General features: G+C 28.9%; 1 protein-coding gene across 1 annotated transcript; it reads right to left on the reverse strand.

Annotated features, from left to right (window-relative positions):
* Nucleotides 1-11,513: 11,513 nt before the first annotated feature.
* Nucleotides 11,514-15,019, reverse strand: LOC148271959 (uncharacterized). Its single transcript, XM_088240702.1, has one exon. The coding sequence runs from the start codon at nucleotides 14,916-14,918 to the stop codon at nucleotides 14,022-14,024; it is 897 nt and encodes a 298-aa protein (XP_088096828.1). The 5' UTR covers nucleotides 14,919-15,019; the 3' UTR covers nucleotides 11,514-14,021.
* Between the last annotated feature and the right edge of the window lie 6 nt (nucleotides 15,020-15,025).

The raw sequence follows: 15,025 nt of genomic DNA on the forward strand, positions 1-15,025 counted from the left end.
GGAAATTAAAAATTTCATAAACGATTATTAGTTCCATTTATTGCACATTTTATTACAATATACATTGTTTAAAATTCATACTCAAACATTTGACGAAAACAGTACCCATTAACGATCTGCTTTTGTTCTTTTTAATATAAATATCAATTTTTGTTTTTAAACATTTATTTTGTAAAGGAGTTTTTTATACTGCGGTTGACGTTCATTATTCACTACCTCGATAATTTACTATCATAAATTACTCTAAATCTAACTAATTAGAAATATAAAATTAAGCTTGCATACACGTGTATTAGATGTATGCTATTATACTTCCGCACAATAAAATATAAATCCGTATTATCTACGTTAATTCAACTCAACATAAACGAACGAGTAACATAAATGTATATTTTCAAAGTATGTAGTAAAGAATCACAAATCATCAATCCATTTCTCCTACTGCAATCGTAATGTTAATCAATCTATTTTCAAACCGGATTGATTGTTTATTAAATTAAAATAATTGAAAATGTATGAAGAGTTCTAAATATACATTATACCTTATGTGTGTAGGATGAATAATATTTGTTAGCATTCTATATCTATCAGTTATGTTTAATGCACGGCATTTTTATTTAAAGGTGCTTATTGTAATTATTAATAATGTTTCATAAGTATTATCATTGTTCGATTTAAATTAAACGTTAAGTGTGTGTATACTTTCCAAATCAATGTGACGTAAACATATTTAGATCACATTTATTGTTCCGTAGATAAATACTGCTGCATTTGTTAATGTTTGAGATCACAGTGAAATGAGAAAGGATTTTTAAATTTTAATTACAATAATTTAAATATTGTATTTCCAATAAAATATAGTCTCGATAAAAAAAACTGAATTTGCTGGAGAACCTAGAAAACTTAAATAATTTGTTGTCTTGAAACCATGTTTTTTTTTTATTGAATTTCGTTGTTTCTTATTTTTTTATGTCATTCATATTTTTTAAAATGTATTATACTTTTCAATCTTGATTTTCATAAAGAAAATATGATTTGAGAATGGAAAGTGTTAATGGAAGTGTGACGTAATGCCATTAAATTATGAAAACGTCAAGCTAGAATTTTTTTATATTTTTTTATGTACATATGTACTCAATGTCAGAATTTATCGATTTGAGACTCTATTTTATCAGAAGTGCGTTATTCTCTAAATAAATTATTGCTTTTTATTGAATTATATTGTTTAATTTTTTTTGGTTAAAATTATTTTGTTTTTATACAATTTGGATTTTTCGCGTTTGTTTTATATTACTCAAATGAAATACTACAAGCGTATTTTATGATTGTTTTCTATGGATTATTAGAAAAGGAGATGAATGTGAATATTATGTAAATAAAAAATATTACATATTACGTTAAGTTTTAAGATAAGTAGAATATCTTTCAAGAAAATGTATTTGCTTGCATGTTGAGTAAGGTAGAACCTTCACTTATGGTATTAGACAATATAATATTTGGAACTTTGATCGTGTCTTCTAAGTTAAAAGACTTTAAATAAACCTGTTAACTCTTTTTTCCTATAGCGACACTATCTATGAAAATGAAAATTTTCAGTTACTGTGCTAGCTTCTCCAGTACTTTTCATCATATTTAACCATTCTTAAAAACTCAGAAAGTCATCATCTAATTTCTTAATACGTGTGAACCTTAGTTTGTGGAATAGTTAACAAAAATGTGAATATACCTAATGTTAAAATTCATCAAGTGCTGTGACAAAAATCATTACAGTGGCTCGTAGGTAGCCTTCTTAACACATAAAATTTGATTATTTTTTAACGTGACGTAAATTAGATGGATCTGTTTTCTAAGAATTTAAAATGTTTTAATTGTACCTCATCAACAATACAAAAAATATATATACAGCAACGGTCTTTTTAAAATTTTCTAGAATAATTTATTTTAGAAAAAAATATTAGGTGACGACCAAAAATCTGTTGATATATTAGAACTCAATTTTTACTAAAAATGACACAGAAAAATATAAGTAAACCTATAAATGAGCTTCAAAATATATGAAGACAATGTTTTGACGCTAAAATTTATCTATATGTAATATAGAGCACAGTAGATACGATAATATTGATCAGATATGTGTATAAGCTTTCAAATTCAGGAAAAATAATTACCAAAATACGGTAAATATTTTTATCATTTTCTATTGTTCCCGAAATGCTAAAAATAAATCAATTTTAAATAAACTCAACTTCTATAAAATTGTAAATTCTCATTTTACACTATGGAAAAAGTTTTAACCTATATGTTATGTATGTACATGTCGATTATAAATATTAAATATTATTTATCTGCGATTAGTTGATTCTAAAAATACAATGATTTCTGTGAATGGCATATCGATTAGATAAGAATTGTTCAATTTAGTTGGCAAATAGGTAAGCATTAGTGTGAAGAATCATGTTATTGTCATGTTATATACAAGATGTTTTATCCTAAATACTTCGCTGAGATGGTCTTTAGTTTCATGTCATTAAATGTACAAGCACCTTAACAAAGATTCTATTATTCAAATTTAATAATATTTTGAGTCTTTGTCATTTATTTGATATATTAATTTAGTATTTATAAAAACCAATGTGAAGGTTCAAAATTGAAAAAAAAACTTTGAGATGAAATGATATTTAATTCATATTTCAAATATTGCTATCAGAAATTTACAGAATTGTACTATTATGTGTGTGTGCATTGAATACATTTCGTCACAAATCTTTTAAACGGTCAATTATTTCACTATTCATCGGTCTTCAATATGTGTATATTTAAAATATAATTTTCATTATGGTTTGTAAAAATATTATTGTCTGATTTACTGATTGAAAAAAAACATATTTTCTGAAACAGTGTTAATCCCTTATTTATTCATTTAAATAGTATCTGTGTAAGTGTTGCATTGTTTTAAATAAGTAATATGTTAATATATTTCTTGTATTTCACAGAACTTATTTGTTTAATAAATTAGTAAATATATTATGTCCTTATTATTGAATGTAATAAAATAAATAAAACTTAAAACATCTCTTTATACCATTAGTCAATCCCAATTACTGATATTTTAAATATGTTTTTTTTTTGTATTCTCATATTCTCTCATGGCTGCTGTAAACTGCTACATACTACTACTTTTTTCTTCTTCTTTTCCACATCCGTTACTAAGTGAAGATTGTGGACATCACCAGACGCCCACAAAATACCCTATCGCTAGCCAGCACTCTCGCCTCCTGCCTAGTAAAACCCTTACTTAGGAGGATGCGAGAAACCAAGAAGCGTCCCTTAGTTCAGCCGAATAAAGTCAAAAGATCGTCATTGGCGGTCTTCCAGGACGGCGGGAGCCCGAAGATGTAAAGAATAGGCAACGCGGGTTTAAGTTCTCCTAAAACATGCGCATCACGTATCCAATCCAGATCCACCGCCCCATTTTCAAGACGCTCGTTATAGGAAGCTGCTGCGTCCGTTCTTAAACTTCAATGTCAGTTATGAAATCTAACCACCTTATGCACCTCAGAAGTTTGGTGTTTTGAGATTTGACTTACCAAAGCTCAAAACCAAGTGGTAAGATTTGCACCCATATATATGAGTATTGGCATTACAAATGAGTTGAATAGTCGGAATTTTATTTTAACCAAGTATAGACTTATGTTCTAGACAGCATGCGTTATGGTAAAATATGCTCCAGCAATTCATGGGCAGGTTACGAGCTCTTTGCGCATGCTCTCAACCTCAGTTATGTGACAATATAACAATACAATACAATACCTTCTTAACAGTATTTAATTTTTCATACAGAAAATTCTATTTTATTTTACAGACTATTGAACAAAGTCCGTATTACTTCCTGTTGTAATGCGGACCCAGGGACAATAAAATGACTTAATTGGTGTTATATACTTATTTTTTTATGGCTTACTTAATAAACCTGGCATAAAGTTACGCCTAGGCATGGTGATAAAATAAGGATGGGTATAGTATCTTTATTCTATCGATATAATAAGGGTGGTATTCTCATCAAGTTTATGAGTAGCGCGCTTAATTTTTTTTAAATTACATATCAGTGCCAATGTACGTAACTCATAACGAAGATAAATGTTCACTTCCCATTAGAATACGAACCCTAGACTGTGGTGCGGATAACGAGAGAAGTGGTTCGGGCGAACGCGTGGTGCCTGACGCCCAGGGGGCCTCTAGCACGCGGTGAAGGCCTCGATCACAAGTCCGGAAGCGCGCGGGGTAATCCTATCTCGGCTGGCAGGCCAGAGTCTCCAGAAGCTTATTGCCCCAAAACTATACTTTCAAGATAGAATGACGAGGAAGTCTAAGAGTCATGTAATTTATAGCTGCAATAAACGTTAGGGTGGAACTAATTATGTTGTCTAAATGTTGATGGTTAAAACAAGATTATTCAATCAGTTTAGTATAATATTAATTTCAAACAAGGATCAGATTTAACATGGAATATTGATGATTTTGATAAAATTATAAATAAAGTTATCAATGAAACTAGTTTAGTTTTACTTTTTTATTATTTTGACCAACAAGCGCAAGTAGATATAAAAAGTAAAATTATTGTTCAAGTTTGGGAATAGTTCGCGATAGAAAGTACTTCGTGGAATAAATAATAAATATTAACATATTAAGGATATTTTGTGGAATCTTTCTCTTTCATTTTTATTTATTTAAAAAAAAGATATACATATATTCTACATGTTTTTCCAGGGATGCGCCGCATCCACCGTATCTATGGACAGAGCGCGCCTGATAGGTATGTAAACTTCCCTGTCAAAAAATCAAAGCATTGTGCTACTGTTAAAATATGTATTTCCCGCTCTGTTGTATTTCGACATGTGTTATTTTCCCAGCCTTTAAATAATAAATGCTTAATCCCAATTTCGGTCCAAAAACTTCCGAAAATAAACTGTTTTGCAAACTAGTTGTAAATATTTATGTTTTCTGTCCCTGTTAAAATACTTATTTGATTTTATCTCTAAGATATGATAAAAATTATATAAAAGCTATAAACGTAGTAAACAATTCACCAGTCTTGAAGCTGCCTACTTAGTCAAATTAATAAAAAAGTAAAACTTAACCAAGAAGTGATAACTTTATTGATAATTTTATCAAAACCATTAGTTACAACTGTTCCTACTAATTTGGTCATGTTTACTTCCGGTTTCGTTAACCCCCAATTAACGTAAAAATTAGGTAGGTTTTAAAGGTAGTTTTTCAACGGAACATTTCTCTGAATTTTAGCGCCTGAAGCGTAAGACTAATTGCTTTTATATTTATGACGAATAATCTACGTTACGCTAATTTCAATCAGGAGTTATTATTACTGTTATTTATTTATGTTTATTGTTTTCCACATAGTACTGCGGCATAGTGATTTTACAAAAAAACAAAAACCTAACACGGCACCAATTACGTACTAAACGCAATAAATAATATAATTTCTGAACAGGACAACAAAATGTGACGAGAATACGTATGACACGTGACTCTGTTTATGTTGGTATCCCCATTGTTGTGAATAAGGAGTGTGGCTTATGGAGTGATGTGAGTAAAATGTGGTGTTTGTTTTATATGTATACGGTTTTAGTGTTTTTCATCTTGGTTTTTTATCTTCATTTTATTATAAGAAGCTAAATATTAGTCACTAGAAGTACGGAATCACTAGAAGTACGGAGTTGTTTGCAACTACGAGTAGATACGTAGCTACTAACTATGCACGACACTTTCCGATTCCGCGTTTACATTCCTTAGCCAACAAATTTACTTGTGAAATAGACATTTTTAATACGACAATTATCAATTTTATTTATTTATTTTATTAGGTAAACAAACAGTATGTACACATATATTGCCAATTTCTTTGTAAATTAGTGTATGAAACTCATGCACACACCAAAAAAATTGTGTACACTTAATACAATAATTTAAATTATGTTCAATATAATAAATGTAAAAGAAACGAAATGAAAAAATATTTATATAATAATAATAATAAAGTTAAATGTCTGCTTCTCTCAAAATTTCTATTATTTTTAACCTAAATTTACATACATTGTCACAAAAAATATCAGACTCGGTAAATATATTGTTATATTGGTCGTATATTCTAGGTATTGTAGATTGTTTAAAATAGTTTGTTGACGCGTTTTCAATGTAAAACAAAAGATTTTGTCTTGTCGGTCTAGATGACACACGGAATGGAAGTATTTTTAGTGAGTTTGGAGAATCAGTTTTATTATTTATTAATTTGAATAAAAGTAAATAAATAAATTTTAAAACGTTCTTAAATGCACTGTTTGAAACTAATTATTAATGTCGTAATAAAACTTTCTTTTCCACACAATTCTTTCTCTGCTTTTGATGTGTATTATTATTTATTATTATCTTTTTCTGAAATTGATGTATCAAATAGTTTTGTGTACCAGATATTATGTTATTATCTTATATTTATTATTTGTTTTTAACAATAATTTGTTGATACCATTTTTTTTATACTTATAAGTATATGTAAATGTATTTATTTTTTTGTTTGAATTCTTTACAAGTTATTTACAATTTGCTTTTTAATTCAATTACTTTTCTTATACCCATTTATTTCTTTTTTCTTTTTTACTTTGTAAAGTTTCACTTTTATTTTGCATGGCAGTATGCTTTTTATTGTTTCTACATGTATACAAAAAAGCGTTGTTTATCTTTCAAATTTTTACTCACTATGTTTGTACTTACCTGTATATTTTTTGTAAATGTCCCTTGGGCGTATTGTATAATTAAATGAATAAAAATAAATAAATAAATATTATTATTGTCAATGAGACTCGGCTTCCATTTATGGCAATGAGCTGAGTCGTTAAATAATTCAAGATCGTACAACTTCTAAAATTTAAAAAAATTACTAATTGGTCCTCCTAATAGAGAATTCTGAGCTGCTCTGGTGTTGCATTTGTCGTTGCTAGTAATGCAGTATGTCTAGTGCGATGAAGGTCAATACTGAAATGTATTTATGAGTAACATAAATAGAAGATTACAGTTATGGAGTTAACTATGGGGTTTTATCAAGAAATATCAACAAAAACATCAATATAATCGAATATTGGTAATCGGATATTGAAAACGCGTGGTTTATTAACGGATTTGTCTAAGTCATGATTCACTGTTCATATAACCAGATAGGTGATTATTGACCATTTAATTTATAAACAATGTATTCATAGATGAGTCCTGGTTTATTTGCTTTATTCATAGTTCGGTGAGAGAAATAAATCTTATGAAAGTTTCACTGATTCACGTATTCGTAAAGTTATCACTCTGAATTCTAGGAGAGATTCAGTCCTAAATTTTTGCATCAGAAAGAGAAAACGTATTCGAGGTGGGAATATAGAAGTCTAGGCAATTTCAGGGCTTACGACCTGCCATTGGCTAGTTCAAGAGGCCACTTTAAACACTGTGTAACATTGACCATTCTGCCTGTGAACATCCACATTTCCTCAACACTTCCATCCGTTGTCTTTTGTGAAGTAAAAAAGCTGAAACGTATAAACAATAATATGTGAGTGAGATTGTGTGAGAGTGTGAGAACAATAATAATATGTGAGTGAGATTAGTCTGTTGATGGTCTGTTTATTGCTTAAAACGCTGTGTTAAGTGATAATGATAATGTGTTATTTCCGATTTACCCCATACACCCATATCCTCGAAAATATCAAGTTGGTCTTAACTGCAGACGAGAAACTGCCACTGAAACGTTACTGTTTATTGCACATTCGCACACAAATATTATCTTGTTGGAATATTTTTTTAACGAATTATCTGCCATGCACCGCTGCTGTTATTTCGTATAAATAATTACATCATTGAGTCCTAAATACATCATTGATTCATTTTAATTTGATCGTCAGCAATTTTCATCTTACAATACTTCCTTCGTCAGCCCAAGAAATCGACATGTCCTTTTCATTTTTCAAACATAAAAATATTTATCAAACATGTAATACAAAATGTAATGTAAAACACGAATAATTTCTATTGCTTTTATTTTCTTCATAGTTTCAATTTAACAAACACATATATTTTTTTACAATATATTATAATATATAATATGCCGAGTACATGTAATTTGAAATATCTATATTGTCTACTGTTAAAATTTTATCCTCGTATATTTTAAAAATTACTTTTCAATATGTTCTTCCAATAAATGGGCTTCCATTAATTTAAAGGTATTATTCAACAAAATAACAATAGTTATGTTTTTAAAATTATTATCATTTAACATTAATAGCATGTGCTGTAAATATACATACGTAAACATTAATAGATAAATTAATACAGACACACTTTTGGTGAATTTAATTTTAATAGTGGTAGGTATAAGAAATTACTACATGTCATGGCGTTATAAAGAAAGTACATTGTTTCTAAAGAGAATACGGCAGTAATGCAATATACCATTGAATATGCCATTCTCAACTCCCAAATATATATTATTCGATCTTATACGAATTCACGTAACTCAGTAATTATATAATTTGTCATTTAAAAACGTATGTCGGAAGAAAAAAACTTAAGTCGATGCATAAAAGAGATTTAAGTTATTTGAAATAAATGAATCCCGACTAATATATATATTTTTTAAATTAAAAAAAGAGTTACTAACGGAATGAAATAGACAAATGTTTAAAGTAATTCATGATCTCTAACTATCTTTACTCAATGCTTTTTTTATATGGAATGAATGGAAATACAAGTTTATTCTTTTTAAATAAAAGGAAAATGTCTTTCTAAATACTAAACCACCAACGTTTTCGTAAATCTGAGTTGTAATGTGGGTAAAGTCTCCATATCAAAGCCAAATTGCGTGCACATTCATGATTTTTGACAATAATCCGAATAATATTATAATTTAAACTTATAGATTTACAAACAAACATTTGTATAAGCGGAGCGCTAAAGCAAGTGAATGCGCGAAAAAACAGGCACAGCATAATATACATTTACAATAAAATCATGCAATCAAGTAAAAATCAATTAACATTTAAAATGGAAAAGGTGTTTTTTAATCGGCCTATTCCATTATTCAAAATGAAACGGGTAGAATTTTTGATATGAAATCTGACATCATATAGTTTTTGTGTTTGTCATCAATATTTTTTTTCAAATGAACAGCAATCGTGATATAATATAATATTGTAACGATTTGAAATCGTGCTATTTTTGTTAATTGTAGCATTTTAGTGAATTATTAACAACGCTGACAATTATCACATTAAAGGATTTTTTTGAGACCCGCTCATGTGAATTAATATATAATAAGAGCACCTTATTATAGAATAATATATAATAAGGTGCTCTTATTATATATTATTCTATGCATGTATAGTAATAATATATAATAAGAGCACCATCAAGCCTTATAGAAACTAACACATTTTAGTTTGTAAGTGAAAATTCTTGATGGAAGTTCATTGTAATTTATTATATAAATAAAAGACGAGTGATACTTTAATCCACAAATCAACTGGATTTTCCAAATTTGTGTATATAAGTATAACTCGTCTTTTATTTATATAATAAAAAGAAACTAACGCAAATTAAATTGTAAATAAATATAAAGTTAAAATAAAAGTTATAGATAAAAAGTTCATATGCAATAGCCGCTTAGTATTGTCACATAAAATAAAATGTTTTGTTCACTTGAAAAAAATCTAAAAGTTTTTTTTATATTTGACCATTTACGTGATTTTTTTTATCTGTAGAAAGTATTGACACGTTGACATTTTGATTGATTTATTTTGAGTATCTACAGTAGTAGGTATATCGAGTTAATAATATTTTAATATGTTTTAAAAAATAAATCTTTCTGTTGTCATCACCATATCAAACAACCTTCCTGAACTGAACCTTTAAAGAAACTTCCTGAAACGGACTCTAAAAAGTCTGGCTGTGGAAAATTGCATAATTCAAGGAAAGAGCGTAGGCTCGGGTGGACAAGTTAAGCTTCCATCCTCTCTTGAGCTCAGTTGCACAACGAAAAGTTAATTTTAAGAAGCATAAAATTCAATTATTGTCGCGTTTTCGTGAAAATTAACATAATGATTGTTTTATCTACCCCTTTTCGTGCAACTTATTTAGTCAATTTTCACAAAAACGCAATAATTGTTTAATATTAAACTATTTTTCAAATAAGTTTTTTTTAGTGCATCGGGCCCTCAGTAGTAGGTTTAATAATTAAATAGTAGTAAATAAAAAATATGGTAAAAGGAAGTAACAAAGTAAATGGAGGAATTCCACTTCGTTTTTTAATCATTTAAGTCGAATCTTGTCATTTTCCCTTAAAACTCCTAATAGAAGAGATGTATATGAATAACATCATTTAATAAAACGTGATCGGACAAAAGTCTATCCAAATACTACGTATACCTATAACAAGCATTGCAAAAATTAGTTTTACTTTATTTCAGAAGCAGATTTGTCAGTGAATTATTAATCAAGAAAACAAATATTACTTTTGCAGTAAATGTGTCGCTAGTTTTTATGCAAATTCAATATTTATGGTTACGCGACGCTATAATATTGATAGTGGTTACTTAACACAAATGGTAAATAATATTCAAACCAAGCATTATGGAGAATCGAAAAATGCTAAACGTAAATGTAGAAGTAAACTACATATAGGCAGAATGGTGAATAATACACAGTGTGTAAAGTGATCAATTAACCTTGCCAATGACAAAGCATAAGCAAAGTACTTTTATATGGCCAACAGTTTAATCTCTGTTAAAAAAATAAGTATTGTTTAACACGAGATTTATTTTTTAATCAGGTTTTTATTATTTAATTATAAATTTATCCACATCTGTAAATGTTTTCCCGTCTAAACTTAATGTTTTTTTTTTTTAATTATCCACATAATATATGTTTATATTTATATATAATTACATATTTATCTACTCAATATAATATTTAAAACACATAAATTAATAAAAGTTATCCATGTGGTTTTAAAGATTAAATCTCTGAATTTTTCCTGAATACATCATTTTTTATTCGTTATTTATTAAAATACCTTATCTTCGGACGATTGTGATGTCTTGCTAAATATACGATGCGCATACTAGTTTGAATATTCAATACAAGATCACATAAAGAAACAAAATTACTGGTTGCGTTTTAATAAATTATAAAATTACCGTTGTTTAAACTTTTCATACGAGCATAACTAAATAAATTTTACTCTATAACATTGTTACATAGTTTGTATTTCTATAAAGCACTTTCATCTAAATATATATTCATATTACGTAATTGATACATTTCTCTATAATTTCGTTAAAAATAAAAGTTTGTATAGTTTTTAATATTATAATATGGTGCTACTCTGCAATAAAAATAAAATTACATACTAAGAATTGACAGGTAGAATAAATTATGAAAAATGATAGAGTATTTTGACTCCGTGAAGATCACAAAGTATTATTTAAAATAAACCCATGAAAAAATACTGAATTTTTCAAAAATTGCTTACACAGGTAGACAATATAATTTATTTTGGGAATTCAATGAATTGATAATTAATATTGAATCCATATAAATTTGTACCAATTGCATTTCAGGAACTTTCATTTTCAAGTTTCAAAAGATTCCAGTAAAGAGTTGTAAAATATCATATCGATACATGAATATTATTAAACTATTCGTATGAAAAAAATAATAATCTACGACCGTTAATTAAATTTGGCGTACAGTACCCGGCAATATATAGTGTACGTCGGCATTTAGAAAGAGACCTTCGACTATATTTAGCTTTGTAGAGCTTCGTCTTTGTCATACACGTGTCACGTGTAATTTCCGCCAAGCGTTCTTAAGGATGGTTGGGACAATTTCAAATTAACTATCAATAAACTATCAGACTTAAATAAAAACTATCAAACTAAAAAATAAAATGAACCATCAAAAGATTCGATAATTAAGTAACTGGAAGCACTTTGATAATTGATGATTTATGAAATGTCAAACGTTAGAGAAGAAGTAATCGTTTATTTTTGTTCGATTTACAAATAAATACAGTATTTTTAGATTAACAAATTGTTAGGAACAAAAAAAACCTAATTAGAGGGTCATAGTGGAGAGTTACGGAAAACACCTCGCAATTTAAAGAGGTAGGTACATTAGTTTTCAGCCAATTTTCAATTTATTCGAAATCCCAAATAAGCAACTATTTTTAAAAAAATCCCGTTAAAGTAATTAAAATTTTATCAATTTCAACTCATGAGTCATGAGTCATTACTGAGACCCAGACGATTCGTCTTATTTACACATAAAATATTGTATCTTATTTAATTACTTCGAAATTGAATTTACGCAAATAAGTGGCGGCGTATTATAAAAATAATTTGAAAAATGAACTTACTTTAAATGCTTTAAAGGGATTTTTTTAACCAATTTCTTTTTTGGGATTTCCAAAATCGATTGAATTTTAATTGTTTTAAATATTTAATAGATTTTCAAAATCCCAAATAAGTAATTCTTTTTTTAAAAAAACCCGTTAAAGCAATTAAAATAAATTGTACCCACCTCTTTTTATTGTGAGGTGTTTCTCGTAACTCTCCATTATTACCCTAAAATTAGTTTTTTTTTTTCCGAAAATTTGTACATCTAAAAATACCGTATTCATTTGTAAATAGAACAAAAATAACTTATTCTCTAACGTTTGACATATCATTAGTCATCAGTTATAAAAATGCTTACAGTTATAAGTATAAAATCTTTAACAGCCCTGCTCTGATTCGAATAAGAATCGTGCAACAGAGACGACGCTCTACAATATCAAGTTTGATGAAATAGCCGACAGACTCTTTCTAAGTGCCGATGGACGAAATAATATAATGCCAGGAACAGTACATTATTTTTATGTATCGATACAATAATATATGTTTAATATATAAGGATAAAATGTTGATATTTTAAAATAAATAATAAAATTTTCTATACACGAGAGGCTGTTTATCTGTATTCCATATTTTTCAAAACAAAGTTAATGCAAATACTTCATGCATTTTTGAAAATGCAAACCTCATCAGCCCCTTGAGTATTACATAAGGAACAAATGCCTACTTGCCTTTCGAAGTAGGACGATGGATTACCTATGAATATGTTAGCTTTCAGCTATTCTACAGATTAAGGTAATAAGACATTCTAACTACATTAAGAGAGAGAAAGGGTGCATAAGACTTCAAGTATCACTAGACAATTTATCATTAATCTTCTCAATAACGCGATAGGTTTATACGAGTAGGTACTTAGGGCTTAACGCACATTTTTCATCTTGGTCCAGTAAACGCGTTTTTTTGGAAGTTAAATTGTCTACATAAATATTTTACAATAGATAAATTTAGATCATACACATTCATATAATATGTGTTTGACGAGACTGGAGACACTAAAATAAAAGCATTGAAGTGCCAATTTTTACGTACAAGAATATTAAACCAGAAATTATAGTAATACTTTGTTAGGAGGTATTGATACATTTATTTTATGGATTGAGATATTAGCATATCATATTAGTTATTTTCAGCTACTATAGTATGGAACAACTATAATATATAATCAAACATTAAAAACATTAAAGTGTTAAAATCACATAAATATTTTTGCTGATTAACAAATCGCTAAATGAACAAATCTCATCTAAAAATATAGTATATAAAACAATTGTTTTGAACCTGACATACGAGTAGTTTACTAAGAAAATATTGATTTATTTTGTGATTGATTACTTAATATGCAGTTTATATCAATATATTGTTCTTTTATCGTCACGCACGTGATCAAAGCATTAACAAAAATCGTGGCCGAAATTATTAATGATGTATAATTTGCTGGCGCAGATAATCATTACAAATATCCCCAAATCATGAGGTCAGAAAACGAACATTATTCTTCCAACAGTCTCTTTTTAACCCTCAAGGGGGTTCAGAATTTTCTTTTTCCCTTAGTGCTGTTAAAAGGTGACTTCTAAGCTCCGATTCTGAACTTCTCCAGAGCAACACGAGTTCGTCTTTTGTCAGTCTTTCTAAAGGTGATTTGCCATCAGAGTTTCTCGGGGCTATATTAGGATAGGGGGGTGCAGGAGGTAAGTTATCGTCACAACCAGATCGGTAACTTTGTTCTGCGCTGGAACCACTTCTTGATCTGTTTCCGGGAATATTCAAATCTTTTCTGAATTCAGAATGCTCTTCGATTGACTTTTCTGAACTTCTTCGTGAGTTATCTTTACGGAAGTTCTCGGGACTACGAGACCTTTGATTTTTTTCATCCTTTTCATCAGACTCTAAGCTTTTGTGTCTTTGTCTAGAGTGCTTATCTTTGACTGACGGAGAAGAATGATCTTCAATTTGAATTTTGATTTGATGATGAGTTTGACTGGAGTTTCCTTCAGTCTGTTGACTGAAACACCGCCTTACTGGAGCTTTTCCATGTTTTTTATCGCTTTTCTTATTGAGATGCTCTTGCAATTCTTCGAACGTTTTTTTATGTTTCCTCTGCAATTCAGACTGAGGAAACTCTGGTTTTATACGCAAATCATCTACACTGTTACAAGTTTCTTCTTCTTCAGTTTTTTCGTTTTGTTCAGACACATTTTGAAAAGACCTGGCTTCCAAAGCATAGCCTCCATCTGCGGTTAGACCGAAAACGCCACCGAGTCCAGGTCTACTGCGATTGTGTTTCCCTAGGGAATTAGGCGATGAATCGAGAAATTGTTTACCTTTGTATTTTGGAATTGTTGCTAATTTTTTCCCAACTTCTAAACTATCGCACGAAACATTCGGGCTTCGTGATCCAAAATTAGCAAAATCCATATAACTCGATCGCCTACTATTAATGTCCGGTGGACTGTTAGTCAGACATGCTGTATCCTTACTTAATCTTCGGCCTATTGCTACGCTAGTATTTTCAAATCGCAACA

Source organism: Micrasema longulum, unplaced genomic scaffold, assembly GCF_059751315.1.
Source record: "Micrasema longulum isolate JH-2025_06_02 unplaced genomic scaffold, ASM5975131v1 h1tg002563l, whole genome shotgun sequence".
In the NCBI taxonomy this organism is placed as follows: domain Eukaryota; kingdom Metazoa; phylum Arthropoda; class Insecta; order Trichoptera; family Brachycentridae; genus Micrasema; species Micrasema longulum.